At 43.2% G+C, this 19,738-nt stretch overlaps 1 protein-coding gene and 1 long non-coding RNA gene across 3 annotated transcripts in view; one reads left to right on the top strand and one right to left on the bottom strand.

Moving 5' to 3' along the window:
• The window catches only part of BRF1 (BRF1 general transcription factor IIIB subunit), a 201,110-nt gene that overhangs the window by 93,709 nt on the left and 87,663 nt on the right, over nt 1-19,738 (top strand). For both annotated transcript variants that reach the window (XR_014510193.1, XM_083436620.1), the window contains exons 8-11: nt 2,946-3,072; nt 12,976-13,015; nt 13,099-13,191; nt 14,758-15,009. Coding sequence is in view for 1 of the 2 variants with exons in the window: in XM_083436620.1 (XP_083292746.1) it covers nt 2,946-3,072; nt 12,976-13,015; nt 13,099-13,191; nt 14,758-15,009 (512 nt within the window). In the remaining variant the exon portion in view is untranslated. The remainder of the gene's footprint in view (nt 1-2,945; nt 3,073-12,975; nt 13,016-13,098; nt 13,192-14,757; nt 15,010-19,738) is intronic.
• The window catches only part of LOC310677960, a 288,527-nt gene that overhangs the window by 226,506 nt on the left and 42,283 nt on the right, over nt 1-19,738 (bottom strand). The window lies entirely within an intron of this gene.

The following is a 19,738-nucleotide window of genomic DNA, read 5'->3' as shown; positions in this document are numbered from 1 at the left end:
TCCCCACACCTCCCCTCCTTGTATTCCAATTCAATTTATTTGTTCAGCAAATCCTTTCCCTCTTTACTTTATCCTTATCTTGATCTTAATATATTATACCTTTAAATTTTCACCTGTTAACATTCCGTTTTTGCATATTCCTTCATACCGTTGTTACTAAAAACCCTTTAACCTCAATCCAACATCATTCTAACATCCATTAATTTTATAATATTTCTGTAAATAGTCTTTAAATTTCTTCCAATCTTGGAAGAAATTTAAAGACTATTTGCTGGCCACTTTTGAGGGTGTTGTGTTGGAGATAGGGGTTCGTGGATGTGGATTCAGACAGTGCTCTCTTCTTTGTATTGGTGAAAAACGAGGCACTGATATTCATATCTTGATAGAAGGCAAATCGTTTCTGTTTTACCTGATGTTTTGACCTTTAGTTTGAAGGGCTTCAATTACTTGTGGTCTCTTTTGGTGGGGCAGGATCTGCAAGATTTTTTTTTGTATAGATGTGGGTTGTGTTGTTTTTTTTAAAAGTTTTGTATTGGTTGTGTTCGTTGTCATTGGTTTTTGGGTCTACATTGTAAGTCACTTTGGATGACTTTGGTGAGGAAGGTGATTTAATCATGATAATACCAGTGCTGTGGGTGCCATCACAAAACGACTGCCATGGGCGGCAGCAGCAACAACAAAAAATGTGATTGCATTCTGTACCTGTGATGCGATCACAAAAAGCACTGTGTGTGTGTATAGTACAGGCTTCCTTAACCTTGGCCCTCCAGATGTTTTTGGCCTACAACCCCCATGATCCCTAGCTAGCAAGACCAGTGGTCAGGGATGATGGGAATTGTAGTCTCGAAACATCTGGAGGCCCGGGGTTGAAGAAGCCTGGTATAGGAGGAGATAAGAGAGTTGGATATGTCAACTTAGGCTAGAGCTGAACTGCTATCTGGTGTCAGCCAGTGAGGCAGCTAGGGTGGCTCCTTTTTTGCTATCTGTTCTTTTATATCATGTGACAAGGCCACCGTGAGAGTTAATAGGGCCCTCCCCACCCTCTTAGGTCACAGTAGGAACAAGGGCCAGGTGTCGCATCCAGTTTCAGTTGGGGGTGGGGTTCAGTGCTGTCTCTATTCATGCCTGCTTCCAGACTGCTACCTGCTCTTCTGTATGCACTATGCATGTGTGTGCAGAATGAAGAAAATAAAACAGAGACACTGCTTGGTGAAAGAAACCAGCTATCCCATCTCTTGCTGGCAACAGGTGCCTCAATCACAGCTTCCCCCACTACCACCACCAAAACAAGCCCAGATCATTTTCTTTCTTGGTTGGTCCCAATCCAGAGGTACAGAACTATCTTGGATAACCAGTTCTGTAACTTGTAAAGACTGTAACTTTTCAGGAAGTGGAAAAAGGGGCCGATTACATTGAAAAACCTCACCTGAAGATTCAAGGTGAAGCTTGTGATGTGTGTAATGCCTTCTTGGAGAACAGTTGGTACTTGAATTCCTGCAGGATAGGTCCTCATGGCATGAGAGATGGATGGTTCATCCACTAGGTATAGCTTTTGCCATTTTGTGGCGTACGGTTGCTATTTCCCCCCAGTCTGAGGAGTGCTTGCAATGCAGGTGCTAAGAGCAGAAGCCAGGAAGTCCCTGCTTCAAGCTTCACATTCGCCTGGAGCTCATCAAGCAGTGGTTGCGAAGTGATTGTCCTTTCAGCTCCAGCTTCCTGCCAGCAGCAATATGGGGCTGATAATATTGGCCTGCCTCACAAGATTACTGCAAGAGTATCTGAAGTGCTTTGAACACTTAAAATGTGCTATAAGAATGCAAAGTGTTATTAAGTACGTAGTGTTCATCACACTTGAAGTGAGGAGATGGGGGAGAAATGCTTCTAAAAGCAGCATGGTTATTCCCAGGCCAGAGCTGATCATTTCTTGTACTCTATTGATTTGAAAGTATTGGATAAAATTCCCCCACATTTTTGTGTTTTTGTGTGTGCTAAAAAAACCCACCCAAAATGTCACTGCCCGAGCTTTGCATGTGTAACATAACATTGCACATTCGTTCCCAAATATCTCAAGTTAAAGGATCTCAGGTTACAGGCTTGGAAGGGACCTCTACTTTTGACGCTGTAGGCCTTGCTGTCAGTGCAGGGCTGGATGACTTAAACTTGATTGCAATATGGGGGCTATCATGAATACTTAAGCAATATTGATTTATTACATTTTTTTTGAGGTGAACGTAAAGCTTGTTCCTGCATTTTAATTTGACTACTGTTAATGACGTAGTAGCGTCTTCTATCTTTGTGGAAGAAGGCTTTCTCTGAGGTCTGACCCAGTCATTTATGGAATGTTCATTGTATATCTGTAGAACTTTTAAAAAGAATTATAAGAATTTGTACAAATGGTTTTGTTGCTTTTAGAGCTTGCATTTTTTGTATTTTATCTCATTTTTATTTTGTTATATACAGTGCTTTGATAGCTTCAGGCTGTGCAGCAGTTTATAAATTAGTCAAGTTCATGATAATTATAAAGATTGATTATAAAGGAAATTAAATGCAAGAATTTCCTTGTGACTTCACTGTTTATAACCCCGCTATCCATGGGCATATATGTTCTTGCAACTCATGATAACATTTCATACATCTGATTAAACCTCTTGCCCTATTTAATTGTTAGTCTAAAGGTGCCGCAGTGTTCTTTCTTATTTTCGCTGCGGCAGATTAATATGACTGTCCCTCTGGAATTGCATTTCAATGGGCATTTTATGTTGGAAAAAGGGATTATAGGCCTTGCTTGTTGGTCATTAAAGACGGGTTATTTGAAATTGTTTTGGCTGAGCTCTTTACTTAGTTTTGTTTTGAATTGGGGAACGTCTTTTACATCTTTTTCTGTTGGTCTGCTGTGAAATTCACGGAGAGAAATCCTGTGTTAACCTTTTCCCGTGTGCTTTTAGACTTACAGAGTTTGAAGACACACCTGCAAGTCAGCTAACAATAGATGAGTTCATGACAATTGATTTGGAAGAGGAATGTGACCCTCCTTCATTTACAGCCGGTCAACGAAAGATAAAGATTCAGCAGGTGAATGCTTTTGTATGCATAGTTCTTCCTTGCTTTTTGTGGCTGGAAAGGCAGTGTCTATAGAATTCTATCCTGCTTTATTCCTCCATCTGGAAGCCCAGAGCGATGAAAAAAGAACCACCTGAAAGTGCACATAACACCAGCAAGATCATATAATAGTGAGGTCAGCTCTAACACGTCATCGAAACCTGATGTGTAAAAATAATTCCCAAAAACAATTAGGATCTACTTAGACCCATCCATGTGTCATGAAAAAGAAAAAAAAATATTTAATATCTGTTTCATCATTCATCTAAATGTGCGAACTTTCCAAAGCACCAGCACAAAGAAGACCCTGCCCTAAGCCCTTTCAGATTTTACTTTCAGCGCAGAGCAAAGCATTGCCAACTGATACGTGTGAAATTTCATTGATTGGCGTCAGCTTGAACTATTGTTGATTTTATTGATTTATTGATTTATTATTCACACATTTTACAGTATACCTTCTGCATCTTTTTACATTTTTTCATCTTACAGCATTTCATTCAGACTTCCCAAACTAACCCTCTAGAGAAAACCTTCATTATGCTGCATCTCCATTAGTTTCTCCCCCATTCTTTACTCCCATCTTTTCCTTAGTTTCTATTGCTGCTGCTCAGAAAATTGTTCCCACTTGCAAATGGATTCTAACGTCACCTCTTTTTAAGTATTCTCCAAGATCTTCCCACTTGCCCCTTGTTTCCCTTTCATCCCAGTCCCTTATTTTGGCTGTCATACTTGCTAATCCTATGAACTCTATGACGTTTTTGTACGGCCATTTATCTTTTGTTGGTATGGCGCTATTGTTGATTTTAATGCTTGCTTCTTTTGGGTAGGGATGACAGGAGATAATGCGGGTGGGGTGGGTGTGATTGGTGTTTTCCACATTGTATTGTCATCCCCCCCATTTCCAAATTTCAGAGGTGAGTGTGGTCCTTCTATAGCCAAAGTGGTACCATTTGCACATGAGGGAGGAGGTATCGACAGGCACAAGAGAACCCCAAGGCTTGCAAAAGTATAAAAAATCATTAGAAAAAGAAAAGTAAGGGGAGAACTTCCCCGAACAGACCTGTGAGGATGGTGTACCCAGGGGACATGGAATGCTGACTGTTAGGGTGGGGGACAGAATGCTGGATGTGGGGAGGAAATGGATTGAATACAGTGGTACCTCGCAAGACGAATGCCTCGCAAGACGAAAAACTCGCAAGACAAAAGAGTTTTTCATTTTTTGAGTTGCTTCGCAAGACGAATTTCCCTATGGGCTTGCTTCGCAAGACGAAAACGTCTTGCGCCTTTTTTTTAGAACCGTCAATGCATTCCTATGGGAAACCGTCAATGCACAGTGGTGCTTCGCAAGACGAAAAAATTCACAAGATGAAAAAACTCGCAGAACGAATTAATTTCGTCTTGCGACGCACCACTGTATTGGTGAAGACAAGATTGACTGGAGCAGTCATAATAATAATAATAATAATAATAATAATAATAATAATAATGATAATAAATTTTTATTTATACCCTGCCCTCCCCAGCCAAGACCGGGCTCAGGGCAGCTAACAACCAATAATAAAAACAAGTTGATTAAAATACAATTTTAAAAAAAGATTAAAATACAACATTAAAACATTAGGATGCAGCCTCTTCACAGGAGGAGAAAGGAAAAAGAAAGAGAGGGAGGGAATCAAACTGATTCTAAGCCAAAGGCCAGGTGGAACAACTCTGTCTTACAGGCCCTGTGGGAAGAAATCAGATCCCGCAGGGCCCTGGTCTCATGAGACAGAGCGTTCCACCAGGCCGGAGCCAATGTTGAGAAGGCCCTGGCTCTGGTTGAGGCTAATCTAACTTCCTTAGGGCCCAGGACCTCTAGGGTGTTGCTATATATGGAACTTAAGGTCCTTCGTGGGGCATACCAGGAGAGGCTGTCCTGTAGGTATGAGGGTCCTAGGCCATGAAGGGCTTTAAAGGTCAAAACCAGAACTTTAAACCTGACCCTCAGGATCATTCTACACTGTGGAATTTTGTTGCAGGCCCAGCTTGTTATTCTATATTGTCTTTTGCTCCTAGCAGAATACTGATCTATTGTTAAGTACAAACACTGTAGGTTGAATCTGTTCTGGGCAATGCCATGTTGGCGTGTGTAGCCTTCAGTTCATTTGTAGCACAATTTGTCTTCTGTTTCCACTGGTACCCTCATATTACATGAGCCATACTTGTTGCTGATAGAGAACTCAAAAGTTACCATCCTGCAAACAAATGCACTATCCCAACCACTCATTTTTAAATGACATAGAGCAGCGGTTAATCCTCCAAGCAGTTGGTCCTCTGAGCTACTCAGAAAGAGGTTTTACTTAACCTTCTAGTGGTGTCCAAATTTTTTCCAAAGAGGGCCAGATTTGATGAAGTGAAGGGCCGTGAGGGCTGACCAAAGGGCCAACCAAAGTTGTTGACTTTTTTAAGGATTGAAGTTGTTGAGGTTTTTTTTTAGGACTTCACCCCAGGAAATGAACTGCCACAGGGGCTGGATTAGGCCCTTGAAACAGACTTTGGACATGCCTGCTGTAATGGTTCTAGGGGTTCCTCGTGCGTAAGTTGCCGTTACTCCTGGCTAGGTTGCCTGGTTGAACACTTTCTGTCTGGACAGCCTCAAGTTCCGTGGCTGCCTCAGTCGCTGGCAGAATCCGTCAGTGGGCGTTTCTTAAACCTCTTCCAGCATAGAAGCTGTTTGACGCCCAGTCTCCTCCCCCTTTGCCTGCGCGGAAGTTTTCTGCGCAAGGTGGGTGTGGGCAACGGAGTACTCATGCCCTCTCCGCTGGTCTCCGGCGAAGAGTCCTGGAGCCACCTCTCCGATTCCTCCATCTGCCCCCCTTCTGCACTGGTGTTACGCTGATTTCCTTCCCCAGCGGATGGGCTACCTCTCCTCCTACTGGGACCCTCTCCACCATCGTCCTAGAGCCTCCTCTCCGCCTCCCGCTCCAATGGCAGTTCCCTGACACCTGCCAATTGCAAGGTTGAGGCCACTGAAGTGCATGGGGATGGCTTCATTTCAGATATTATTTAAACTCCCCCATTCACCTCAATTTATCTGGCGAGAACTGCATGCTTGCTGAAAGCCACCCTGCCTGCCCGTTACCCTCTGAACAAGTTCTCATCCTGGTGACTGATGCTGCCAGATGTACATTTCAGATGTCTGAAACTGGTGATGAGGACTTGGGCAAGCAAGTCCAGGCTGAAAATTCAGATTCCTAGGAAACAGCCTTGGATGTTTTATTTCCTTGGAATTTTTTTTTTTGAGTTTGGCTCAGAAACATGTCCAAAAAGGCAGACTCAGCTTAGCTACTTTTTTTATTTTATCTGTATTAGCTGTGGGCTTTGGCAGGGACGGGCTAATATTTGACAGGCCCAAGTGTGCCAAGAGAAAAATGAGTCAAGTCTGCTACTGGACACACACACAGCCCTTTCAACAACTGCCAAAGAGGCATTCATTACACAGTCTAACACACATTCTGGAAAGCTGCGGAATGACCTGGGTGATGGTGATACACTTTTCATATTGATAAAATTATTTTAAAAAGACCCTTCCCCAGTGCACTGATAGCTCAATTTCTAACAGCTCTTCACTTGATCATGATATTACCTATTATTTATTTAGAACCATCAATGTGTAGGGTGTCTTTCTTTACATGTGAAAACGAGAAAAATCCACACCCTAAGGAATTAGAAGTCTTTTTGGAAAGAAAGAAAGAAAGAAAGAAAGAAAGAAAGAAAGAAAGAAAGAAAGAAAGAAAGAAAAAGAAAGAAAGAGGGAAGATGCAAGGAAAAGGGGGAGGAATGCTGGCAAAGGGAAATGCCACTGGCTTCATAGAAAAAGTGGGGTTTTTGAAGAGGGGCTATAAGGAAGAATGGAATAGCATTGTGGAGTAGGCATTATGCAAGGGAGGATTAGGCTGTTTATGATTGCTTCTCATGATGGCTGTTACCTCCTGCACTGAAGCCAGTATGCTCTGGTATCTCTGAGGATTACAAGTGGGAAAGTGCTATAGGGCCTACATCCTCCTTGTGGGCTTCCTCTAGGCATCTGGTTGGCCGCTGTGAGAGCGCATTGCTGGACCAGATGGGCCACTGGGCTGACTGATCAGAGTGCTCAGGTTCTTATGCCTAGAAGGGGCAGCAAGGGTAAATGGATGGAGCCATTTGAGAGCAAGCCTTGCCCAGTCTTGTGTTTGGGCAGCAGAGGAGCAGCAAAGTTTGAAGAATGAAGGTCACAGGCAAGGGGTTTAGTGGGAAGCGAGAGCCGAAATATGGGTCAAGTTCTCAGAGATTTTTAAAGGATGCACTGGGATCGAGAAAGGAGGGAGGCGTGTGATCTGAGCAACAAGGAGTGGTGGATGGTTTTGGCTGTGGAGCTTTTTGGCGGAGGCGAGAGAGGACTGAGCTGTAGCCAGGGAACGCACAGAGAGAAGATAGTTGAAGAAGTGACTATGTGCCAGCTCTGCATCAGCGTTTTGAGTTCAGTGCCCGCCTTTGCTTGGGAAATTCTGCTGGGCACGAGCCTTCACTCCGTTTGCAGAGCCGTCACAGTTGCTTTCAACATAATTCCTGGCAGGTTACCTGCTGTGCCCAAGTTCTCCCCATCAGCTCACCACCCGGTGCAGCGACAAATTTATTCTGACTTACCAGATTTAAAATCTTTCACACGATATGGCTAAGCTTATTTTGTTGCCTGTACATTCCTTCTCTTCTGTATGCCACTCTCATTCTTCCACCCCAATTAACCAAGGCCACAGCTGGAAAGGTATTTGCTTGTTAATTGGATCCCCCCCCCACCAAAAAAAAAACCCTTTTCAAGTTCTGCTCCCACTGGAGATGCCCAGGGTTGGGGGAGGAATACAACGTTACATAGAATTCTGTGTTTCAACTGGTCCATTTTAAAATAAGCACTGCTATTAATTATGATTAAATTGCATTGGAATTGCTCCAAAACGTTGCTTGCCAAGACATGCAGAGTGTCACTAGTATCTGCTCCTGAGCTGATTGTCCTGAAATATCTATCACTAATTTTGCATATAAATTATTATCACTGTGGGGGAAAACACACTCCTCCTCCTCCTCCTCCTCCTCCTCCTCCTCTTCCTCTTCCTCTTCCTCTTCCTCCTCCTCCTCAGTGTTGTCTTTAAATCCTCTTTCTCCAAAAGGTTTTCTAGAGACATTTTCAAAAAGTTTTTATGCCCACCAGAACTTTGCTGAAGCTTAACTTTGCCTTTTGAAACTACAGCTATGTAGTTTCCAGAATGCGGCAGCTAGACTGTTGACAGGAAGCGGCCGTGAGACCACATAACACTCGTCTTGAAAGACCTACATTGGCTCCCAGTACGTTTCCGAGCACAATTCAAAGTGTTGGTGCTGACCTTTAAAGCCCTAAACGGCCTCAGTCCAGTATACAGTGATACCTCGGGTTACATATGCTTCAGGTTACCTACGCTTCAGGTTACAGACTCCGCTAACCCAGAAATAGTACCTTGGGTTAAGAACTTTGCTTCAGGATGAGAACAGAAATTGCGTGGCGGCGGTGTGGCAGCAGCGGGAGGCCCCATTAGCTAAAGTGGTGCTTCAGGTTAAGAACAGTTTCAGGTTAAGAATGGACCTCTGGAACGAATTAAGTACGTAACCAGAGGTACCACTGTACCTGAAGGAGCATCTCCACCCCCATTGTTCTGCCCGGACACTGAGGTCCAGCGCCGAGGGCCTTCTGGCGGTTCCCTTGCTGCGAGAAGCCAAGTTACAGGTAACCAGGCAGAGGGCCTTCTCGATGGTGGAACCCGCCCTGTGGAACGCCCTCCCACCAGATGCCAAAGAGAAAAACAACCACCAGACTTTTAGAAGACATCTGAAGGCAGCCCTGTGTTTAGGGAAGCTTTTAATGTTTGACGGACTATTGTATTTTAATATTCTGTTGGAAGCCGCCCAGAGTGGCTGGGGAAACCCAGCCAGATGGGCGGGGTATAAATTATTATTATTATTATTATTATTATTATTATTATTATTATTCCGAAGGTACTTACACATTTGGATGCTGACTCATTCTGCCATGGAGGTAGTTGGGGATGATCCCAAAGGATCTATCCAAACTGGGTGGCAACATGATGCCAGAAGAGATATTTCCACCTATGTGTATAAAGCAATGGCCATAGCTCCATGGTAGAGCACAGGCACACAGAAGGTCTCTGTTTCAGTTATCAGCATTCCTTTTATGAAGCTCAGACAGCAGTTGATGGGAAAGACCTCTTTGTGAGACCCGAAACAGCCAGCCTGAGCAAACAATGCTGGGCTGGGTGTTAAACTAGTCTGCACCCTATAAGACGGTTCCCTGTGGCTTTTTGTCCCAGTGAACACATTTCAGATTTTGAAAGAGTGCCCTGGCTGCCAGTCACAAAGTGGCTGCCATGAGGGTGTGGCATAATACAAAATTGCCACCGGCATAAAACGAAGTGAGAGAAAGTACAGTCATTGCTTCACCCACCACCCCGGGACAACCTCTTGCTTACATGGCAAGACAGCTTTTGACTGCTGGTACAAGAAGAAGATACAGAACACAGCTACTCAAATGATGAGCAGGCCAGAGCATCTTTCTTACAAGGAATGAATAAGGATGTTACAGATTTTAGTTGAGAAAACAGTGGATTTAAGTGGGGTAGGGTGCTAATAGAAGTTTATAAAATTACCAAATTGTGTGGGGTAATTAGACAGGGAGGGATTGTTCACTTTCAGGGTACTAGATGTTGTCACTCAATGAAATTGACTGCCTTAACACTGCTCAGTCCGGGCAAGAGAGGTTCTTGTTTATGAAGAGAGAAGTTTCCTATTCAATAGCAATCAGGCACCTTGTGCATGTTTGTGCGCACACTTGAGTCAGCAGTGGGAAAATCTGCATACTCAGATTGTAGAGACAAAATTGACTACCCCATTAAATATAAAGCCCTATAAATGCCATGAATTGAATGTGGTCTTTTGAGAAATAGCCAGTTGGTGATGGCTATAAATGTAGTTGGTGTCCCTCTCCCTGTGACATTTATGGCAGCCACAGACAGTAAAATGCAGGGCTAATCCATTGCAATTTCCCTGTTGGTACATGAGAGCCATTATGTCTTTACTGTGCAAAATGAGTACTCTCTGCACTCTCTTATTTTTGATGATGATGTTTATTTTAATTATCTGATGCTTAGGAAGCACCAGACAGACCTCTTTCCTGGGCAGTTGCAACCAATCTACAACTTGTCAGAAGTTGCCTTGAATTAGGTCAGAGTATTTGTCCATCTAGCCCAATGTTGTATGCTTTCACTGGCAGCAGCTCTCTAAGGTCTTAGACTGAGGACTTGCCCATCTCCTGCTACATCATCAGCTTCATTGAACATGGTAGGAACTGAACCTGGGATCTTCTGCATGCAACATATGAGCCCCACCATTGAGCCAATGTGTGCAGGTGGCCATATGAAGTGGACATGGCAGATATGGCCCACCAAACTGTCTAGGTCCCTTCCTTTCAGCATTTGGGTATAACTGAAGCGGACCGGACCCAAAGGGTGCTCATCAATGGTTCCTCTTCATCCTGGAGAAGAGTGACTAGTGGGGTGCCACAGGGTTCTGTCTTGGGCCCGGTCTTATTCAACATCTTTATCAACGACTTGGATGATGGACTCAAGGGCATCCTGATCAAATTTGCAGATGACACCAAACTGGGAGGGGTGGCTAACACCCCAGAGGACAGGATCACACTTCAAAATGACCTTGACAGATTAGAGAACTGGGCCAAAACAAACAAGATGAATTTTAACAGGGAGAAATGTAAAGTATTGCACTTGGGCAAAAAAAATGAGAGGCACAAATACAAGATGGGTGACACCTGGCTTGAGAGCAGTACATGTGAAAAGGATCTAGGAGTCTTGGTTGACCACAAACTTGACATGAGTCAACAGTGTGACGCGGCAGCTAAAAAAGCCAATGCAATTCTGGGCTGCATCAATAGGAGTATAGCGTCTAGATCAAGGGAAGTTATAGTGCCACTGTATTCTGCTCTGGTCAGACCTCACCTGGAGTACTGTGTCCAGTTCTGGGCACCACAGTTCAAGAAGGACACTGACAAACTGGAACGTGTCCAGAGGAGGGCAACCAAAATGGTCAAAGGCCTGGAAACGATGCCTTATGAGGAACGGCTAAGGGAGCTGGGCATGTTTAGCCTGGAGAAGAGGAGGTTAAGGGGTGATATGATAGCCATGTTCAAATATATAAAAGGATGTCACATAGAGGAGGGAGAAAGGTTGTTTTCTGCTGCTCCAGAGAAGCGGACACGGAGCAATGGATCCAAACTACAAGAAAGAAGATTCCGCCTAAACATTAGGAAGAACTTCCTGACAGTAAGAGCTGTTCGACAGTGGAATTTGCTGCCAAGGAGTGTGGTGGAGTCTCCTTCTTTGGAGGTCTTTAAGCAGAGGCTTGACAACCATATGTCAGGAGTGCTCTGATGGTGTTTCCTGCTTGGCAGGGGGTTGGACTCGATGGCCCTTGTGGTCTCTTCCAACTCTATGATTCTATGATTCTATTCTATTCTATGAAGCACTCATTTGTTTAATCTTTGGTCATTATTACAAATACAGTGGTACCTCGGGTTAAGAACTTAATTCGTTCTGGAGGTCCGTACTTAACCTGAAACTGTTCTTAACCTGAAGCACCACTTTGGCTAATGGGGCCTCCCGCTGCCGCCGCACGCTTTCTGTTCTCATCCTGAAGCAAAGTTCTTAACCCGAGGCACTATTTCTGGGTTAGCAGAGTCTGTAACCTGAAGCGTCTGTAACCCGAGGTACCACTGTAAAGTGAATGATGTACAGTGGACGCTTGGGTTGCAAATGTGATCCGTGTGGGATGCACATTCGCAACCTGCAGCGTCGGCAACCCGCAACGGCACGTCTGCGCATGCGTGGCTTGCGATTCAGTGCTTCTGTGCATGCGCAAAGCGCGATTTAGTAACCCGTTCGGAACTTCTGGGTTTCGGCGGTCCGTAACCCCCCAAAAATGCAACCTGAAGCGTCTGTAACCAGAGGTATGACTGTATTAGAGAATCTGCATGTAAGGCATGTTCTTTGCCGCTTACAGATGGAGCCCCCTATAATTTTTAAGAGCTGGTTCATCTGTTTCTGTATCTAAAGATTATGAATTGAACCTTTTGAAAATTACGTGCAAATCATTAACGAGACAGTGAAGTGGCCAGATTCAAATCCTCACTCAGCCATGAAAATGGGTGGATGACCTTGGGCAACTAACTTTCTCTGTCTCCTAAATTGCTTTCTGGATTGATTATGAGCCCATCTTACCCTGCTGTGAATTCAGAATGTCCACCTATCCTGTCATCAAATCTGTGTACTTAATTCTGGATTTCAGCCCCCCCCCCCCCCCCCGGTCAAAGGGCTTATTTTGAGAAACCTAGCACCCCAGCATTTATGAATGTCAGGTATACCGCCAAACTTTGTAATGCCCAGTGGGGTTTTGTTGCATTTGCTTTTGGTTGCAAGCTTCAGAGCGAATAAAGTAAACCAAAGAATCTAACAAATACCTTTTGTGAGTTTGGATTGAGGCATGAATCTAGTGGAGAGTTTCAAGCAGTATTTTAAATCTAGTTTCCAGTCCTTTTCTTTTGTTGTGTCCTAGATCATAGGGCTCTCTTGTGCATTGTAAACCCTAGATGCAATCCATACCTGTTTAGCTCATGCACAACTGTTGATTTTGAACGTTGTCAGGCCTGCTGCAGAATATATCTTTTACAGGATATAGTTGTAAATCTTCCTAACGTACAGTTTGGTTCTGTTGCTCATTTGTCTTCCTCTCTCCTTTCTCCAGCTTGAAAAGGAGCTGTCTAAAAAGCTTGAAGAGTTAGAAGGTAGGGGCTACTTTTCATTCAGTTGTCTTATTTCTGCCACATTGTGTTTGTGCACTGGTGACAATTATTTCTATGTACCGCAGGTGAAATATCAAGCTACCAAGATGAAATAGAGATTGAGTTAGAAAATAGCAGACCAAAAGCAAAAGGAGTTTATGCAAATTTCAGTAAAGACGGTAAGTCTGTTTAAAATCCCTTAATCAGGAGTATGTTAAATGTGAGAATGATTTTACCGTAGTTTTGAATTTGGGTATATAAGTGCATCAATTTGGAATATAGAGAAAAATGAAGTACAGTGGTGCCCCGCAAGACGAATGCCTCGCAAGACGGAAAACCCGCTAGACGAAAGGGTTTTCCGTTTTGGAGGTGCTTCGCAGGACGAATTTCTCTATGGGCTTGCTTTGCAAGACGAAAATGTCTTGCGATTCCTGGGGTTTTTTTCCGCTCCCCACCCCCTTTTTCTAAGGCACTAAGCTGCTAATAGCCTTTTAGCAGCTAATCCGCTAATCCCTTAAGCCTTTAATAGCCGCTAAACCACTAATAGCGCTAATCCGCTAATGGGGTTGCTTCGCAAGACGAAAAAACCGCTAGACGAAGAGACTCGCGGAACGGATTCTTTTCGTCTTGCGAGGCACCACTGTATTTCATTTGTAAGCTAGGAATGACGCAGGAAGAGTTGGATTTTCTAACAGAGTTGGGGAATTTGTGATACCTCTTTCAGTGTTGTTAGCCCTAACTAGATGAATTGAGAGTTTTGCATTGACTTTTAAAAATTATTGGTAGAGAAATCAAATAGCTTCCAGGGGAAAGAAGAGAGCAGGCATTGGTGCTGGTGAATGTCTTCCCAGATGATATGTCTACTCAACTGAAGAACTTTGTAAGTATGTATGGGATATAAATAGCTTCATTTCCCTTCCCAACCTTTTGCGAGCTCCCAGTCACCAGAAATGCATTAAACACGGACATACAGGAAAGTAGTAAAATATATGATGATGCCCATCTGTGTTGGACTTATTGATTTAAAAATAAAACAAAATTGAAGACTGTAGAATAATGCATCTCTATCTTTACATTTCATTGTCCAGATAATTTCATTGGTTACATTGGCATCTGTATGAGGGGGCTTTTACAAGAGATTGTGGTCTTCCAACTCTTAAGGAGTGAGAAGGCTGGAAGCTGTGAAGGCAACCTCTCTTGTTCCAGTAGCCCAACTTTGAAGCACTGTGAGCAGGCTTGTCAGCCACTAATTGGGGAAACTGATCCTCTGGTGGTCTCAGCAAAGTCTTTTGCTGGGCGGATGCTCATAGCTGGAGCTGGACCTAGGTATGATGGAGGGGTGCTGGGCAGATGTTTCCTCTCGTTTTGATGGCTTCAACAAAATTTTAGCAATTGCCCCCTTTACAATGTTGCTTCGTTACTGAAATGCCACAGTTAAAACTGCAAAATATTGAATTAATTCACAATGGCATTGGTTTTGCTCACAAAGCAGCCTCTTCACCAACCACCACATCTTTAGAGGGCATGTTTCCAGCTCTGTTCACACCTTCAATATGCATTCACTGAGCGGAGGGGAGTGTGGCTCTGATGTTTGTTTTTTTGACAAGGACGAGTAATGAACTCACGCTAGAAAGAAATAGTGATTGTGAGAGATTCTTAGGAGTCTAAAGAAGCCTGCCAGCAGCATATAGCACACATCTGTTTTAACATTTTTGATGGAATTATTTGATCCTCTCCCTTTAAAGACTGCATGGAAGACAATGCCTCGAGTATATTTGGAGAAGAGGAGGGAGAAGACGAAGAACTGGAAGCAGCTGCGAATCATTTAAACAAGGACTTTTACAGTGAACTTCTAGATAAAGACAGGTCAAAGGAAAAAGAGTCTCCTCTGAGGCCACCTGCCCTGGAATCCCTACTTGGCCCTCTCCCTACAGCCGCCAGTCTTGGAATAACAGAATCTATAAAAGAATGCATATTGACTAAGGATCGAGACCACAGTAAGTACAACCAAAGTTAGACGTATGAACTGGGCTGCGAAGCAAGAGGCTGTGGTTGTTCACTGTGGAATTTCACTTTTGTACCAAATTGGAGCTTGCTACTCTGTGATGGGGATTGGTGGCGGGCTTTTGTCAGTGTTTGCTGCATCAGCCCAGTGGCCATAGGGGCTGAGAGCTTCAAAACAGAATGCGAGAACTCTTAGGTGACACGTGGAGAAAAGCACATTTAGGTGATGCTGTGCCTTAATTAGTTTGGTAATAAGGTGATCATGCCATGGGCTGTCTTTTCATTGTGCAATTTTACTGCCAGTATTATGTTTTAACTTTTCTTGGAAGTATATTTGGAACTAATGGCTTACATACTGACATATGTTGTCCGTATAATGAATATTATATGGACAACATATGCCAATACGTAAACCATTCATTTTCCTTCCTTCCCTGTGAATTTTTAAGCCTCTAGACTGATGAGATTTGCCTTGTATTTTCCTTAATATTTTTTGTGTTTCGCCTTGACTTTCATATATATCGTTTTGTACTCTCAAGATTCGTGGCTATTGGTGTGAATGCTCTTGGAATGTTTGTAGGATCTCATATTGTCTTGGGATCAGTTTCTGCTCATGTGATGTGTTCTACATGTCATTAAATTTACCCCGGTTTTAACCATCCTCTCCCAGGGATTGTCAACAAGTCATTATGCCAGCCTTCTTCAACCTTGAGCCCCTAGATGTTGTTGGCCTACAACTTCCATCATTCCTAAGCACTGGCTAAGCTGGCTGAGGCTGATGAGAATTAGAGTCCAACAGCATCTGGGTCTGGGGATCCAAGTTTGACAAAATTTGCATTATACAGAGGCTCACCCAGCCTTGTATAGTGGCACCAAGATACTATTGGGTGATATTCAACTAAATAGTTGCACTGGTGCAACGATTAGCACTAGTGCAATGAGATTTCCCTCCTCTTCTTCCCCCATGTGTGCTCTGTGCTGCTCAAGAGGGTTGGGAGAAACCCCAGAACATATTTAATGTGGGAGGATAGGGGAGAAATGTTCTGTTGCATAAGGATCAAACCTTGCTTCAAAATGTCTTCTATAGGCTTCCTGGAAGCATGTGGTTGGTCACTGTGGAAAACAGGATGCTGGACAATGTCTGTAATTTGACCAGCTATATTGGTACAGTAGCAGCCTTCAGATACAGAAAGTACTTCTTGCTAAATGAAGAATGGGATGTGATTACAAAGCTGCTTCTCAGTTCAGTTTTCAGAGCCAATACAGTATCTGTTCTTTTTCTATTCCTCTGACCATCCATTCCACTGCTGTGTCTTACGCACTTTGCATTATTGCAAGCTTCCGCCAGCTTTTTACACCTGCCTTTAATGCTCACCCCAGATTCATTTCGTGACCTTCAGGAATCCACAACATTTAGATCTCAAGCAATGCCAAATAAATGGTAAATGGTAGTAGGAGTTTGCAGTCATTTTTGTCTCATGCAGTATGTTTTCTCTAAGGAACATGGTAAGAAGGCTCAGATCATTATTGTGCTTCCATCTGTTTACTTGAACATGTGCAGTTGTTTCCTTAAAAACTGCTTGCTTTCGTTTTGCTGTTTGCTCCGAGGTAAATCGTGCTTCTTTCCAACAATGTCCCTGATCCCCCCCTACTCCCTTCTTCGCTCTTATTGAGGCATGGATTCCATTTTATACTTCTTAGTACCACTTGTCAAAATTCTTTAATATGTGGCCTCTTAGGCATGTAGTTGCCCTAATGAAAGCCCCTGGAAATGTTCAAATTGCTTTTGCAGTCTGCTCTTAATGTATATTCCATGTACCGTATCATGCTGAAAAGGTCTCTTTAAGTGGGCGATGATAAATCTCGGTCAGAGCAAACCCTTCAAGTTGAACCTTCTGTGTACAGCTCATAAATCTGGCAGTCTTTATAGACTATTGTATCTGTGATTGAGCCTTCATTATGCTGTTAATGAGATGTGAAAATCTCGCTGCAGCCGGCTTGATAAAGTTGGAGCCTCCGTTCAGCCCCCTCCCCCAGATGCTCCATATACAATTTCCAGTATCTGAATTCTTTGCTATGGATTGTCTCCAATTTATATAATTTTGACCCAAACACCGGCAGAAGAAAACAATTTTGTCGCTTAACAATCTGTTGACTGCACATAAAAATGTATGCTCTTTTGAATGGTGATAGTATCAAGTGCCACACAGCAAGACCTGCTCTTTTGACTGAAGAAATCTTTCATCTGAGTTGGCAGCATATGCTAATGAAAACATGCCCAGTGCTTTGGGGTTTCTAGGATTTGGTTGAGACTGATTGCAAGGGAAAATTTTGCAACCCCTGTGAACCCAAAGGTGACTTCAGATGTTCATTGAAACTGGAAGAGTAGAAGTTATGCTTCTAGTCTAATTAATTTTAAAAGCTTGTGGAGTCGGGAATCGGTGGGTGACTTATTCTATAGGAGATCTCACTGCCCTTAGAATGGAAAGTTCTTAACTTTTGGGTTCTTGACCTAGAACTGCTGTTTTATAGGCAGTTAACAGCTGTCTTTATCCATTTGCAACCTCCCCTAGAAGACGTGCAGTAGCTCAGTAGTAGAGCCCCTGTTGTGCATGCAAAAATCCCCAATCTCTCCCAGTAGGACTGAGAAGCACCTGGGGAGATGCTGCTGATCGTTGTAGGTGATACTGAGCCTGGTTGACCAACAGTCTGATTCAGTAGATGGTAACTTCCTTTGTTCCTACCATGAAGATTTTGCCTCCGACTTTTGTCCCTTGTTAACCTCTGGATTAGACTGCTGTCATGCACCGTCTGTGTGGGCATCTTTGAAGACTGCTCAGGAACTGCACCTGGCCAGAATGTCAGGATCCTGTTTAGGTCTGGCCTAAGAGGCTATAGTGCTCCTCTTCTTATTCAGGTATGTTGCTCATCCGTTGGGTTCTGAGCAGTAGGACCTAGGAGACTAGGTTTCAGATTCCCACTCTGCCTTGAAGCTCATTGGGTGACTTAGGGCCAGTCATTACTCCTCAGTCTAATCTTCCTCACAGGGTTGTTGTGAGGACTTGAGCTCCTTGGAGTAATGGTGGGGTTTGTTTATTTAAAGTATTTTTATCTTGCTTTTCACCCCAAAAAATCCCAGTGCAACTTACAAATACCAGCAATAAGTCAATTATAGTAGTAGTAGTAATAATAATAATGATGATGATGTCATCTGTTGGCAAGAGGGGCTAGGATCGTCTTGGTAATGCCACCCAGCCTTCAAAAATCACTTTAAGGCTCGCCCCCTGACTATTTCAGTGCCGTCTTCCAGGAAACTAGTAAAAAAAGCTGTTTATGAGAACAGACACTGCTTATGAGAACTTTTTCCCTTTTAAAAAATGCCTGAAGTAGGAAATTGAATTCAGAGTGGTTTTATGACTTGGTTATATATTTGGATTTATTTTTAAGTGTTGCTCTGATGGCATTTCATGTATATTGTACTGTGTCTTATGCTTTACAAGCTATTATGAAAGTGTTTTGGGGACGTGGAGTAGAAATTTGAGTTAATAATTAATCATAATTATAAACATGATGCAATTATTTATCCTTGCCATCTTTTTCCAAACTGCTGGATTTGGGTTTCAGGACCTAGTAGGTTCGCATGCGATAAACATCGGCAGTGTACTTTTCTTAAGGACGCAGCTGTGTTTTTTGTTTTGGCAGGGATCTTCTACTGAACATCATGATTGATGATGTCACTCATTAACTTGGCAGGGTTGCATCCACTTTTGGCAGACTTGGGCATGTTTGAACGTGGTGCTGCTGTGTCAACAAAAGTTGTTTTATACCAAGCATTCTCTCCTTATAGGCCTTTATGTGGAACAAATTCACATACTGGCTACCGACCGACGACATGAGGCAACTCCATTGCTTCCTTCTGTTCTTCTTGTGGCAAACTTTCAGGTGCAGAGCCTGCCATCTAGCATACAAAGGAACTTTGTCCTCTCCCGACTTCTTTTTGGATGTTGAGCTGTGTGTGTGTGTGTGTGTGTGTGTGTGTATTGATGACCGCCATCTTCTTTCTCCCTTCTGTATGCACCAGCCTCTGAGATTCATATTTCATTTTGATGGGGTGCTCTATCATCATACAGGAGAGGTGCCTTCGGGGTCATGAACAAGGAGATGGAGGTAGAAAGAACTTGAACCCATAAGTGGTGAGGGGGCGAGGGGGAAAGACCACCGGCTCACTGGATGGATTGCATCCTTTGTCCGCATCTGAGCTCATTGCAGTCAATTATTTGGATGAGTAGTCACTGGGAGCTAGTAAAAAGAATGTCTCCTTTGCCCATTTCTCTCTCTGTTTCATTTAACCTAGAAACTTCTTATTATAATAACCGGCGATCATATTGATCTTGCTTATTACAGAAGCATTATAGAAGATGACAACTTAGCGATCAAATGGAGCTTTCATTGGATTCAAGTGAAAATGAAACCCATTAGAGAACTGTTATTTAAGCAGTTATCATTGCGTTGACTGAAATGTCAAACTAGTAGCCTTCCAAGACTGTATCCAACACAGAGAAGACTCATCACCACACTTTCAGCTGTGGATGAAGATTTATTAATCTGTGCTAAAGAGCCATAGACCTTGCCCTTGGCAGGAGGTGATGCAAGGAAACACAGAATTCTGCTGGGGTTAACTGCTTTGAAGACAGAATGACAAATGATCAATAAATATACAGA

The sequence above is a fragment of the Podarcis tiliguerta genome (assembly GCF_965153285.1).
Source record: "Podarcis tiliguerta genome assembly, chromosome: 1".
Taxonomy (NCBI): domain Eukaryota; kingdom Metazoa; phylum Chordata; class Lepidosauria; order Squamata; family Lacertidae; genus Podarcis; species Podarcis tiliguerta.
Note: the sequence above shows the minus strand (reverse complement) of the source record. Positions and strands in the feature narration are given on the sequence as shown.